Source organism: Lagopus muta, chromosome 16 (genome assembly GCF_023343835.1).
Source record: "Lagopus muta isolate bLagMut1 chromosome 16, bLagMut1 primary, whole genome shotgun sequence".
Taxonomy (NCBI): domain Eukaryota; kingdom Metazoa; phylum Chordata; class Aves; order Galliformes; family Phasianidae; genus Lagopus; species Lagopus muta.
The window spans coordinates 4,894,238-4,909,035 of NC_064448.1; the positions used below are offsets into that span (position 1 = coordinate 4,894,238).

At 46.6% G+C, this 14,798-nt stretch overlaps 1 protein-coding gene across 2 annotated transcripts in view; it reads left to right on the plus strand.

The window, feature by feature from the left end:
- Positions 1 to 14,798, plus strand: part of LOC125701361 (peroxidasin homolog) — a 42,894-nt gene that overhangs the window by 20,248 nt on the left and 7,848 nt on the right. For both annotated transcript variants that reach the window (XM_048963346.1, XM_048963347.1), the window contains 11 exons: positions 343 to 414; positions 1,946 to 2,115; positions 3,448 to 3,565; positions 5,128 to 5,297; positions 5,753 to 6,025; positions 6,206 to 6,322; positions 7,993 to 8,151; positions 9,842 to 9,954; positions 10,994 to 11,150; positions 12,452 to 12,560; positions 13,389 to 13,546. In XM_048963346.1, the coding sequence (XP_048819303.1) occupies positions 343 to 414; positions 1,946 to 2,115; positions 3,448 to 3,565; positions 5,128 to 5,297; positions 5,753 to 6,025; positions 6,206 to 6,322; positions 7,993 to 8,151; positions 9,842 to 9,954; positions 10,994 to 11,150; positions 12,452 to 12,560; positions 13,389 to 13,546 (1,616 nt within the window). The remainder of the gene's footprint in view (positions 1 to 342; positions 415 to 1,945; positions 2,116 to 3,447; positions 3,566 to 5,127; positions 5,298 to 5,752; positions 6,026 to 6,205; positions 6,323 to 7,992; positions 8,152 to 9,841; positions 9,955 to 10,993; positions 11,151 to 12,451; positions 12,561 to 13,388; positions 13,547 to 14,798) is intronic.

Consider the following 14,798-nt stretch of genomic DNA (forward strand, 5'->3'; position numbering starts at 1 on the left):
TGCAGAAATCACAGGGTGGGTCTGATCCACAGGGATTTTGTGCCCTTTCTCCTCCCTTTGCAGAGCACGAAGCAGATTAACTTGAAGGTTCCAGTTTAAATCTGTGACATCACGCCTTGAGTCACCATTTCCAGTACACACCCGCTCTCTGCTTTGGTGTGCTGCACTGCACTCACAGACAAACTAAATCTCTGTAGCTCGTGGAAGCAAACACAGTAAATGTAAAAAGTGAGCTCCATCTTGGTGAGCAGCCTTTGTGCTTAAGCTGAGTTTTGACCCGGGATGTTACCATCTGCAATGCAAATAATGAATAATGTTTTGGCATGGGTTCTTCCATTGCAGATTCTTGCACAACAACAAAATTTCCAGGATTCATCCAGGGACATTCTCTCAACTGGAATCCCTCAAACGACTGTAAGTGAAAAACATTGCCTGCAAAGAGCATTTGTTTATCTTTGATCAGATGGCCAGGACCTGAGGAAAAATGTGCCTGGTTGGCAAAGCTTTCAGTTGTTGCACTTCTAAGTCCACTGTTAAGTTTATAAAACAGTTTTGGTTGGACGCAAGAGCTGATTTAACCAGTTAGTAGTTACTTCACATTGGTGTCTAATTAAAAGCTAGCTCTAATCTTCTTACAGCTCGCTAATGCCCCAGGAATGAGCATTCCTGAAAAGTCATCCCAACCCTCTGCAGCCCTACGTTCTCTGATCCCATAAAACATCCTGCAGAAACATGGGATGTCCAGGCCACACTGGGATCTCAGTCATGTTTTCAGATTTGTCTTAACATGGAAGGGAAAAAAAACGTGCTCAGAGGAGTGCCACAGGTCTTGGTTCTCATCCCGGGAGGGAAAGCCCTGCTGTGTTGTTCCCATGTAACCTGACAGTCTCTTAATCTTGCATTTTGATTGCTTATAACCCTTAGTACTTAGATTTGTTTGTCTTTTATGATCTGTGGAAATAAGTTCTAAGATGCTTTTCTTTGGGAGGGGGGATAAAGCAACAAGAAACACAAAGAATGTTGGTGTTTTACCATGATTTTAAACTGCAAGAAAATAATGTGCTTCTCACTGTCTCACCACAGCCCTCTGTGATTTCTGCAGGCAGGTAGAATGCTTCATTTTTTGAACAGAGAACAGCTCATGAAACGTTGTCTGCACATGTCAGAGAAAAAGATGTAGTGTCTATAAAAAGCCCTGTCGTGGCCTCGTGTGAAATCTCACTTTCTCAGATGTTTGTCCATTAAAACATTAGGCCTTTCCCTCACGTATTTATATGGCTAAGGCCCATCTACTATAAAACTGTCTGGGGAAGGAGACATAAGCTAATCCCCCAGCAGCCTCCTTATCCTTGCACGTAGCCCTGCACGTCGTAATGAGGTCAGTGGGAGGAAAGGCGTGGGTGCAGCTGGAGGTCACCAGTGCTCCCATTCGACATGTGCTGCAGCAATAAAAGTCCTTACAGCGGTGCAGAAATGCTACAACCTCTAGGATCAGATTGATTCCATGCACACTGAAATCATGGAGGTGTTGTTGCTGATTTCGGTGTGCTCTGGTAATGGCTTAAACAGGGGGATGCTGTTATTCCCATGTGTTACTCAGATGCATTGCATGTTGCTGGCTGTCTGGTTGGTGAAAAAAGGGTGACCTTATAATGCATGTTGTGCTTTGTGCTCCTGCAAACGAGCTGCAGGATTGGATTTTAGCACTTGGGCAGTTAGATGTGCAATGCTATGCATAATTGGGTTTAATAGAACGATTTTCATTTGAAACTGGGATAGCTGACAGACGAAAGATTGTCAGCAAAATCACTGACTTGGTTGAGCACCCTATCTAAATGTTGTGGGAATGAACTATCTCAGATTCTGCTTTGGGATACGATCAAATGCCAGGCAGAGCAGGCAACTGGGAAGCTGGGGGCTGACATGCCTTCCCCTGCTCTTGCAGGAGACTGGATTCCAATGCACTGCTCTGTGACTGTGACCTGCTGTGGCTGGCTGAGCTGCTGCAGAAATACGCCGAGCTGGGCAGCATCCAGACTGCAGCCACCTGCGAGGCCCCGCGAGAGCTGCACGGTCGCTCCATCGTCACCCTGACTGCCCAGGAGTTCAACTGTGGTGAGTGGGATGCAAAAACCCCATGGCCCCAGGGCTGGGCTCTGGGCTTGGAACTGCTTTGTCCATGTGGGAGTGCTGCTGGGCAGTGGGCTGACCGTGAGCCAGCAGTGTGCTCAGGTGGCCGAGAAAGCCAATGGTATCCTGGCTTGTATCAGAAACAAGCGCAGCCCTGCATAGAGTTGAATTGGCACAAATGGGCTCATGATCTCTAGCACGTGGGAAGAACAGAAAAGGTCTGGAGACAGCAGCTGGAACAGACCTGCTGCTATGGACTGTGCTGCACCATGAGCCATTCCTGCCACTATTGGAAATATGTCCTGCTTTAGGCATAGGCGCACAGTGGGATGCCTGTCAAATCAGCCAGAGCACCTGTGGTGGAACATTTTGCTGGCATTGGGCTATTATGCTGGTCTTGTGCCAGCTGGGGAAGACAAATGATGTATAATGCAGCATAAAGCCCTAACAATGCACAGAGCTGATATCTGAGTCAGGATGGAGCCTGCTGGCATGAAGCTGACCCACCACTTCTTAGCAGATGTCAGCCGGCAGTGCAGGTTTGCACTGGGTCAGCATTTTGTGTCACGGTGCTTTTGGTTCCACATCAGCATCCTGGAGGTTGGTCACCAACTTGCAGGCTGAAGAACAAGGGCACAGGCCTTTCACTGAGCAAGGTGGCAGGTTCTCTCTTAATCTTATGAATAATACAGCTGTTTTCACTGATCAGCATAGAGATTATTACACGAGTAAGTATTCTGCTGAAATGAGATCAAGTGCTTTAGACAACATGCCTAAATTCCTTCCTATTTTAGCACATCCCTTGAATGTGTTTGGCTTGCTTAGTGCGGGCGTACATCTTAAAATGAAGCACGTAGTGAAAACCTCAGTTGAATAGGGTTGGCTCTATTCAGGGACATAATGAATGAAATTCTGTCAAAAGGGAAGCAGTGTGATTTGCAGAGAGCTGGCACTGTTCGGATGGAGCCAGCAGTCACTGAGAGCTGTGGGCTGCCAAGGGCATGAAAACGACCCGTGTGAGGATGCCACCAACTCTTTGCTCGTTCTGGGGAGCCAGGGGCCAACTCTTGATGAAGCAGCATATAAGGAGTTTTTGTGCCCTGTGTACCTGGGCAGAACAGGAGGCAGCCACTGGCACTCAGAATGGCCACAGCAATCCTCAGTGGTACTTGGGCTTGGGGAGCTGTTCCACTGCTGGCATTGTTTTGCTGATGCTGGTAAGGAACGTTGGGCTGGGTGCTGGTGTGCTCTGCCAGGGCCTGGTTGCACTGGAGGTGGTTTTGTGTTATTGGGTTGTGTGGAAATGATCTTTTGCAGAAAGGCCTCGCATCACCTCAGAGCCCCACGACGTCGATGTCCTCTTGGGAAACACAGTTTATTTCACATGCAGGGCAGAAGGCAACCCAAAGCCTGCCATTATTTGGCTCCACAACAAGTAAGTGTCATACAATGAGCCCTGGGGTAGCAAAGGTTCCTACCAAGCCCTGAACTTTTCAGTAACTCCTGCAATTACAAAGGCTGTTTCACGCAGTGTTAAAGATACAGGAACGGATATTCCATGGATTGCTTTTACCTTCTTTTTAATGGTATTCTCTGATGACCGTGTAACCCAAGTTATCTGTATTTAAAATGTTTCATGTGTGTTGCAGTGCATTCCAAGAGTTTATAGCTCTCCTGCAAACATGCTCTGCGGGCTGAAAGCAATTGTCTTCTGATTAAAACAAAAAACAACAAAGTGTTTCACGTTGCTCTCAGCCGCCATATTTGCCATTTTTTAACTGCTGAAATCCTTCTTGTATCTGGATTTTTTTTTCTCACTGAAGGACCAGTGTGCTGGGTGTGTGCTTTTCTATTGAGGGGAAAATTACTGTGCTCCACTGAAAGACAGACCTTGCAAAGCAGTGTATAGATGAATGTTCTATACAGCAGTGCTGAAAAAAAATATGCCTATGCTAGATGCCAAATTTTCTGAGCAGTGCTACACAATAGAATATTCGGTGCTCAAGCAGTTACCCACTGAGGAAATAAAGTTCCTGAGCTGCTTTACGAGCTCCTTGTCTGAGGGAGTTCTGAATAGGGGCTGGTTATTAATAAAAATGATCAATGTGTGCTCCTTCAGTTAACTCCCCACTAAGCAAAGTTTCAGCACAGAGCAAAAGTTTACGTCTGAGTTAAGTCCCCCTGGAAGGAAGATTTTGCTGGGGAAATGCTGGCAGGCTCCCAGAAATAGCATTGTAAGAGGGATAATGATAATAAATGTTCAGCAAATGAGGTACGACTACAGTGAAGAGACATCAGAGGAATTAAATAAATGCCCAGCAAGCATGTTAGTTTGCATAGTGGATTCGGCCTTTGTCCTGGTGGGAGTGAGGTCCCCTCTCCCTTCTCAATCATTTGCAGCCATCCAGGTCTCCTGCATGCTGGGATAAATGGGGTGCTGCAGTGAGACCTGCAGCTGCGGGCTGAGCTCTGGAGACTGGAGCCATTGCAGAAAGAGGGAAGATGCTTCACAGCTCTTACATCTCAGACTGGAATCCAGGCTGCGGTGGGGTCCCGTGGTGCCTTTCTCAGAGGCTTTTGTCTCCTCTAAGGCTCTTGAGCCCACTCAAATAGAAATGGCTGCACACAATAACAATATGCATTTGTTATTATATTTACATTTAGTACATAATAGGAGCAAGCTTTCTGAGCTCGGATGCATGGCAGTAGTAATGATGCTATTGCATGGGAACAGTATGCTCTCCTGATGGACTGTAAATGTCTCATGTAGTCAGCAGTGAGAGAGAAAATAGCTCATCCTGTCCAGGGAGTAAATCAGAGCTGGAGCTGGAGTTCAGTGCTCTAAATCATAACCTTTGCTATAAATGTCACGAAGTCTCAAAGCAGTGTCAAGGAACGCCAATTTAATCTAATTCACGTGAAGCCCCCTGGCAGCTTGTGGGAAGAACACTTTTGCTTTCCCCCTTCCGACTCTGCCTGTCTGTGGCTGTTTTTCAGTAATGAGATTGACATGAAAGATGACAATCGCTTGAACCTGCTGCAAGATGGCACCCTGATGATCCAGAATACCAAGGAGTCAGACAAAGGTGTCTACCAGTGCATGGCCAAGAACATCGCTGGGGAGGTCAAGACCCAAGAAGTCGTCCTGCGCTATTTTGGCACGCCATGTAATTGAACCTTGGGTACCCCTTGATGGCTTGGGAGTGTGGTTGGGGTTAGAAGTGGAGCTAATCTCTAAATCCTTACTTTATATGTGCCAAGTAATTCTTGGTGTGCTGGGGAGTAGAGTGGCTAATAGTATAATGCCATTTTTGGGTGGTTCGTTCATGGGAGTTGGGAATTGAGAGGTTGGAGATTGGAGGTGATTTGGGAGTAGAGAGGAAATTTAGAGGCTGTGAAGAATTCTACAAAGTGATGGGGACACAGGAATGGGTAAATGTCAGCAGCAGGGTATGGGGAGGTTGTGTGTAAGAATTGGGGCTGGGGGCAATGCTGAGGATTTGGAGGTCAGGGAAGAGCTAGATGGATGCTAGCTGGGCTGCATGGAGAGTCTGAGCAATTTCTGTCCATAAGCAAGCAGGCAGCAGGGCTCCTGGTTTCTGAAGCACTCATTTCCTTCCAGCCAAGCCCACTTTTGTGATCCAGCCGCAGAACACTGAAGTGCTGGTTGGGGAAAGCGTCACCTTGGAGTGTGGGGTCTCTGGGCATCCCCACCCTCGCGTCAGCTGGACACTTGGCACAGGCTCTCCTTTACCGCAGGATCCCCGCTTCACTATCACCAGCTCTGGAGGGCTCTTCATCCAGAACGTCACCTTCTCGGACCAGGGACAGTACAACTGCAATGCCAGCAATACTGAGGGATCCATCCGGGCGACGGCGAGGATCATAGTGCAAGGTGGGGAGCCGCAGGCTGGTGCCGTTTATGGGGTGAAGTGCTCAGTGTGTGTTTAATCCCTGTGCATCAGGACTAGTTAATTTTTCATGCTCCCTCTGAGAATTAATCTGAGCTGGTGCTGTGATTTGTTTTTTGGTTGTTTTTTTTTGCCTGCTGCTCAGTTACTACTTTCCCTTCCAGATTCTCCCAGGTTCCTCCTCGTCCCCACTGATCAGACGGTAACCGAGGGACAAAGTGTAGATTTTCCCTGCTCTGCTGAGGGTCACCCCCCACCTGTGATTGCCTGGACAAGAGCAGGTATGGCCTCACTTGACTTGGGTTTTCTCTCTTTGCCACCATCCACAGGGTATGGGAGAGAAGAGCTGTGTCGTAGATCACCAAGGATAATGTTAAGCACTGAGAAAGGCTGCCCAGAAAAGCTGTGGATGCCCCATCCCTGGAGGTGTTCAAGGCCAGGTTGGATAGGGCCCTGGGCAGCCTGACCTGATGGGGGTCAATCTGCCCACGGCAAGGGGTTGGAACTAGATGGTCTTTAAGGTCCTTTCCAACCGAAGCCATTCTGTGAGAACGTATTCTCTTAGGTCATCATGTTGAAAGGAAGGAGCGTGCCATTTTTCATCAGCATGAAACCTACAGAAATCCTTGAACATCCTCCTGCTGAGGCTTCTACCTCCTTTGGAAGGGCAGGGTCTGGACACCACCATCAACCAGCTCTCTGTCATTGCCATTGCTTTGCTTCTCTTGACGAGCACATAGCAGGAGAATGCTGGTCACTGCTGACACAGCTCTGAGCTTCATTCTAGCTTAGGAAAAAGCACTTTGGGCCGACAGGTGGTGGTGAGCTTTTAAAGTCTCAGATGATTGTTAACGCTGTCTCCACCAGACTGATCCCATCTAACACTTTCTGGGACAGAAGCCAATAATGTTTGGCCCAGAGGCCCTCCAACTTTTCCTTATGCTTCACAAACCATAATTAATGGTTTAGTGCCGTGGAGGATTCATGGCTATTGTATTCCAGCTTCCACAGCAATAGCCCTGACACGGGGTTAAGAAGGACCAGCTGAGATTCTCTACCACACTCTCTATCTCCTTTAACCCAGATCTCTGGTAGAGATGTGAAAAGGCCTCACTGACAAGAAGTAAGATTAAGAAGGCAGTTTTGTAACCAGATTTGTAAGGTCATTTGGCAATGCAGCAATTAGAATCATAGAATCATAGAATCACCAAGGTTGGAAAAGACCTAAAAGATCATCCAGTCCAACTGTTCACCTATTCCCAATAGCTCCCACTAAACCATGTCCCTCAACACAACATCCAGCTTAACCAAGCTTTGTAGCACCTTCATGTGTTACAGCCAGGACAAGAGGACAGGACAGGGTGGAGCAGAACTCATGCTCAGAGTCACTTCTGGCAGTGTAGGGAGGTTTCAGATTCCTCGTGATATTTGATATTAATAAAGCCCTTATCTGGAGGAAGGTGAATATTTAAAGAAAAAAAGTCACCTAAGTTCTGACATTCTTGAGGAAGTTAGTAAAATATCTATTTTGAATTTAAGTAGAGGAAATATTGGAACACTGCAGTTTCTAAACTGAAGTCAGAATCTGAATTAAGAAAGAGACAATTCTGTTTCCATGTATTTGATTAACCCACATGGTTTGGTTAATTGAACACAGAGTTGCTATCCATCAGGTGTCAGGGAGCCTGAAGTTTTCACTAAGTAAAGGCTTACGAGGGAATTAAAAACATACCATCTCCTTCCCATTGCTTAGACAAGACAACTCCATCATCGTCCTGGGTGTGGGAAGAGCAGCATCTGTCCTGTTCCCCTCTTAGCAAGATGAAGGCTGTATTTCATGGTGGCTGATGGCACGTTGGGGACAACACGAAATGTTGAACTTGTAGATACACCAGTGATGGGAGGAGAAAGCTGAGAAGCAACAAACTAATTGAGGTGTTTGTTGGAGCAGGGGGACCGCTGCCGAGCGACCGAAGGCACAGCATCCTCTCCACGGGGACCCTACGAGTGATGAGGGTGGCCCTGCATGACCAAGGGCAGTACGAGTGCCACGCCATCAGTGCCATCGGTGTGAGGACGCTGCCCGTGCAGCTGGCCGTGACCCCGCGGGGTAAGCTGGGGCGGTGGGAAGCTCAGGCTGACAAATGGCTCTCGTTAAGTTGATGTCGTGGTGAATAAGGCGATCGGGGAAGTGTGGGATGGGATTTTGCCTTTGCCAGGCTGCCAAAGTGAGGCCACCAGAGCTCCGTCAGTTGGTGGGAAACTTGAAGGAAGTTTGCAGAGTGCCAAGATTTGTGAGTTGGAAGGAGCTGCTTTGGTTTTCCTTCCTTGGAAATTTACTGAGCTGTCAAGAAAGAGTATAACCGTGGGAATGAAATCATCTGGGGAGGGCAGTGATTGGGGGAAGGGCTTGTATGCACCCCACGGACGCGGGGCAGAGCTCTGTGACCAAGGATTGGCCTTGTACTCTAACACCCATCAGATGAGCTCTGTTAGCCAACCAGTTTGGGTGAGACGTGGGGCCCTTCATTGTGTTTGGAGCTTTTAATAAGAAAGCGATTTTGGGAAAGGAAACCAAAGGTTTCTGTTGGAAAATTTACAAGTTGTGTTAATTGAATTCTTAGTAATATTTATTTATTTAATTTGGGCCTTCCTATGGAACAAGTTGTGAGATTCCTTTTTTATTTTTTATTTTTCGTATTGAAAAATTCTAAAGAAAAACACCTGGTTCCCCCTCACCAAGGCATAACTCTGGCTCCAGAGGCATTTATCTTAAACGTTAGCTTACAAGGTCATAGGTTCAACCTAAATTTAGGTGTTCTTGAATATTAAGCCTTTGTAAAAACACAAGTCACACAGGAATGTGTTTTGATTTTCTTTTTTATTCCCATATAAATAATCTTTCTACATGAGCAAACGTTCCTGCTCTTTCACAGACTTGACAGAATTTTACTAATGGTAGGCTGGGTGGAAGGAAACTAGAAGCATGAAATTAGTTATGCTTAATGAAAAGGGCTCGCAGACTATTTTAAAAGCAGAAAGATCAATAGCATGACTTGATGTGACCTAACACTTGCCAGGTGGCTTCATCTGGTAACTCCTGAATCAATTCATAATCATCACTTCAGCTACTGCACCTCTCCTATGCAGAAAGGTTGAGGGAACTGGGCTTGTTTAGCTTGGAAAAGAGAAGGCTCTGGGGAGACCTCATTGTCGCCTTCCAATACTTGAAGGGAGCTTATAAGCAGGAGGGGGAATGGCTGTTTATGGGGGTGAATAGTGATAGGATAAGGGGAATGGTTTTAAACTGAGACAGGGAAGGTTTAGGTTGGATATTAGGAGCAAGTTTCTCACTCACAGGGTGGTGAGGCACTGGAACAGGTTGCCCAAGGAGGCTGTGGACGCCCCATCCCTGCAGGCATTCAAGGCCAGGCTGGATGTGGCTCTTGGCAGCCTGGTCTGCTGGTTGGTGACCCTGCACATAGCAGGGGGTTGGAACCAGATGATCACTGTGGTCCTTTCCAACCCAGGCCATTCTATGATCTTGCCTAGAAAGTCATTTAATGGAAGATTTTAAATGACAGAGAAGCCAGCACATTCGCATATAATTGTCCCAAACAGAGATGCACAAGAGTAGAAAGTAATGAATGTAAATGATGGAGGACAGTCGTGGAGAGACAGAGAACACACTTGGGTTGGGAGAGCCCACGTGCAACAGCACAAAGAGCCATTTTCCCAATGGTGAGATGCTTTGCACGTGGATTTGTTTTCCTTCATGCATTTACTTTGACTCTCTGCAGTGATTCCTGTGTTCCTTCACCCCCCACAAGACGTGGTGGCAGAGACAGGCCAGGATGTGGCCATCACCTGCGCTGCCCAGGGGGACCCACGGCCCACCATCACCTGGGTGAAGGTAAGAGGCACTGCACTGCCAGAACAACATTTCAACTATTTTGGGTTCTTAAAGGGTTTAAAGGAAACACTGCTATTTCTCAAGCTCAAAGCCTTGCAATGCACATTCCTGTTTTCTCTTGCTCTTCTTTCCAAAGAAGTAACATAAAGCCAGTGACCTTTCAGGATGTTAGGGATGCTTGACTGACTATTCCCAGAGCAAACTGCAAACTGATTATTGTTTTCCTAAGTAGTTTTGCTTATTTCCAGGATTTCCACTGCTGGAACTGGATGGTGCTGGTTGGCTGTAGCTTAGATGGGACAAAGCCATGATCCTTCACAGTCAGTCTGCAGCCTGGCTGCTCTTTCGAGGAATTTTGAAGAATTCATTAGATGGAGCTCTAAAGGCTTTTTCTTGCTGTGCCATAGCACTACAACTCGGGCCTTTCCTGGCTACCAGGACAGTCAGGCATGCAACAAATTACAGGGGAAATAGCTTGAGCCTCATTTCTCCTGTGGAGATCTGTGGAGAGCAGCTTTCCAACAGTGGAGCAGGAGAGAGGAAGCATTACATTGGGCCAAGACAGTGAAAAGATGTTAAGGAAAAGAAGAATGAAATAAATCTAAAGCCACCAGCCAGGCTGAGAGGTGGGGTTGAGCACAGTGCTGCTCAGAGCCAGCAAAAACTGCAATCTGCAGCCCAAAGCCAGAAAAAAAACCCTTGGTTCCAGGTTACCCCCAAAGTTATTTAGACTTATTCCTGCAGCACAGAACTTCTATGCCAGCCCATCTGTGCAGAGTGCAGCGCAATGGGTGCAGCACCCATGTCGTGCAGTGAGTGCTGGAGGCAGAGCAGGCTCAGGAGCCGAGCACGCTGTCCTGCTGTCCTCGCGGTGGCTCCAGGCAGCAGCAGCTGTCCTCGGTTGGCTTTCTGCTTTCTTTCTTTCGAAGAGCAGTGCTAACATCTGGTGGCCACATTGGCTCATCGCATCCAGTTCGCTGAAGGCTGGGATGCAGGGGAGCTTTCCCAGCGCTGACACCATTTCTGTCTTTTTGAACAGGAGGGGATTCAGATCACAGAGAGCGGCAAGTTCCACGTGAGCCAGGATGGGACTCTCTCCATCCAGGATCTTGGCGTGGCTGACCAGGGCAGATACGAATGCATAGCACGGAACCCCTTTGGCTTCACCTCCAGCGCCATGCAGCTCACCATCACAGGTAGTGTTACCTCCTCCTGGTGCTCCTTTTTGCCCTTAGGCAAAGCAAGGATTATGTAGTGTTGATGGTTGTACTTTGGATGAAAACTCACTTCTTTAGCTTTGCAGACAGGTTGCTCACAAGCACGAGGGGGAGAACCTTCTTAGCATGTGCCAGCACACTCCCACGTCTGACCCCAATCTCACACACAAGGAAGGGAGAGGGAGAACAGCACTGCACTGTTAGTGCAAAGCAGGGGCTTAAACATTCCCTCTGTCCCCAGGGACTGAGCAATAAGCCTCTGCTTTTCAAGCAACTGCTCTGTCCATTAGGGAAAGTGGAATGAATAAAGAAGAGCAGCACTCCTCTGCTGGTCAAAGCAGAGGTCAAGTGTGGCATTGTGCCTCATAGAGGGAAAGGAAGAACTGATGAGGGGCAAAAATGCAAAGGCGAACAATGAGGTTAACAATCTGAGTAGAGACCTTTACTCGAGCACGTAGGAATTACCAGCAGGAATAGTGAGCAGCTTATTAGGTGAAATTAATATCATTTTCAGGGACTGTATGCAGGGGGCTGAAAATAATCTGAAATCTCTTTGTTACTTGAAATTATTCCTGAGATAATTTCTGTGATTTATTCTTGGTTTGTACCTCATTTCCCAGCTGCCTGCTGCATACGCCAGGGCTCAAATAAAGACTGGTTTGCTTCGCTGTGAGAAAGGCCCTGGCTTAAAAAAAAATATACATTTTTTAGGAATTTATCATTTACTTCTGAAGGTATTCAGGCAACAGCATTCATTTTTGTTTTAAAATGGTGGTGTTGATGTGCTAACACTAACGAGTTGAATTTGAAGTGTCCCACAAATAGAAAATTAACATTTAAGTGATGCCTTCAGATGAATGTCATGAATTCTAGAAGTGTCCTTTGTGGGAAATAAAAGCATTATTTTCAGTTCACCCACTGAGATTTGTACATTTTCTTTTTCCAGTTTAACCACCAACCAAAGCAGGCGTTCATTTGCGAAGCTGTACAGGAACAGATTCTGAACGCGTGTTGCACAGCCATCTCCTGGAAACATCACCTCTTTTTCTTCTTAATTAATTAAATTTAAAATGAGAATTTAGTGTAATTTCTTCTTTAGACTATCTGTTAGAAAAAAGACACCAAAGTTTAACAGTGGTTGAATTACCAATGGCAATGCAATTTGACCTGCAGTAGAGTTACTTTGGTGCCAGTCCTCACACAAATTTTCTTCAGCTTGGAAGACAAATTAATATCCAAGTAAATGCACAGTATTTATTCTCTCTTTCTGCTTTGGAAAGCCACGGACGTCGGCCGGAGTGGTGACACGTTTGTAGCCACATCCCTGCAGGAAGCCATCAGCAGTGTGGACCATGCCATCAATTCAACACGCACTGAGCTGTTCAGCAGGTAAATGCGTGAAGGGCCAGGATCTCACATCTCATTGTGAGAGATGGGGACCAGAGGCACTGAATGAATCTTTCTGAAATCTCGTTTTGTCATTGACCATCCGCAAATGAAAGCTACTGGATTGTCCAGGGTATTGAAGGTTGAAGCTGTACCATGTAGATGTAAGGATGTGCTAGGATTTCATAACAGGAAGGTGTTTGGAATCCTGGAAAGCACTGGTATATTAATAGCTCTTCTTACATTACATACATCTACTGCATGCATTTTGTCAACTGCAGTTGGCTCCAGAGACAGTACACAGAAAAAAATCATAGAATCATAGAATCACCAAGGTTGGAAAAGACCTAAAAGATCATCCAGTCAGCATAGTCATTTTGTGAGTGCAATTGACTTTGTGCAAGGGAAGTGAAATGCTGATACAATTCTTAGCATTTCCTCAATGAGAAATGTCATCTAAGAGAATGAAAACTCCTTCCATTTCCGTTCCAAAATATGTTTTTTATTGTAACAATAAACAGTTTGTATTAAGCCCCAAACCTCTGGGTTTTTGGTGACTGAAAGATAAATGGCTACAGAAAAAAAACAAAACAAAACACCAAAACATGCAGATACCAAGAAAACTAAATATTTTACTTTAGTTTACTTTCCTGGGGAAAAATATCCTGTCTTTAATCACCTGTAAAATGTGGGTTAGCTACCTTTATGTGTTCTGGTTTTGAGGTCAAGCACCAAGGCAGGCTGAGAACCTGATTCCTGCAGGGTCCTGTTGCTCTGAGCGCTGTGTGTTTATTTTGATGTTCTTCTATCCCTTCTAATTCCTTGGGACAGACGCCCCAAGACACCCAACGACCTGCTGGCCCTCTTCCGCTACCCACGGGATCCTTACACCATTGAAACAGCCAGGGCAGGTGAGATCTTCGAAAGGACTTTGCAGCTGATTCAGGAGCACGTGCAGCAAGGTTTGATTGTGGATATGAATGTCACAGGTAAGGGAGATTTATTTCCCTTCGTAACCGCATGGGTAGAATGAAATGAAAATAACAGTGTGTAGAAAATGTAAAAAGTCTTGTGCAATATTGTGCCAAAATGTCTCCATCGGTTATAGCTATGGTAAGAAATGTGTTGTCTGAGTTACAATTCTATCTAAGGTCTCATGGGTGTCATAACAGCCAGAGGGTTGTGTGGCTGCTGAACCAGCTCAGCGCTCAGGAGAGTAGTTCAGTTTTGCTAAACGTTTCCTGATTGTCTATGCAGACATTAATGATCCCTATGAACATTCACCCATCTAACTCCCACAGCTTCGGAGAGGGGCAGAGCATCAGAGTGCCTCTGTGGGTCTGAGCTTTGGTCATAGAATCACGAAGGTTGGAAAAGACCTCCAAGATCTTCAAGTCCAACCCCAGCACACCCCACTGTGCCCACTGCCCTCATCCCTCAGTGCCACATCTCTGCAGCTCTGGAACACCTCCAGGGATGGTGACCTCCCCCCACCTCCCTGGGCATCTGTGCCACTGCATCACTGCTGTTTCAGATATGGAATTTTTCCTAATATCCCAACCGATTTCCTGCCTTCCAAGTGGCAACAAGCAAAATACTGAAAACTCTGGTGTGTTTGGATTCTGAACAGAGAAAGGGGATCTTACTCCTGATTTTTGCCATATGTGGTCTTTTAGGACTTTGACCTCCTAGCTACATACTCCCACATGTCCCAGCCACTCAGATTCCTCTTTTTAGGACAAGATATCAAGCACCACAGAAGTGGAACACCACGGTGCTGTGCTGGCCAGAGATCACAGAATTGTAGAACACCCTGAGAAGGCACCCTAAGGATCGTCGAGTCCAACCCCTCGCTCTGCACAAGACCACCCAAAAGTCAGACCGTGTGCCTGAGAGCAGTGTCCAAATGCCTGTTGAACTCGGGCAGCTCAGGGCTGTGACCACTGCCCTGGAGAGCCTGTTTCATGCCCACCACCCTCTGGTGCAAAACCATTCTCTGATATCCAGCCCAAACCTCCCTACAGATCCCTGCAGAGATCTAAGTGCCCCGCAGTAGCCTTCCTGTGTTTGGACATTTCCTTTCATTGCACACTGCTACCTGTATGCATTAGTCATTGTGTAGCAGGCATGTACGTTTGGGCCTGTAAATACTCTATGCCTGCCTGGATCCACTCCAGGCTGCAGGGAATCTCCCTGCAAGCTGCAGGTCAGGTCTGGGCTCATTGCCCTGCCAGTCTCTCC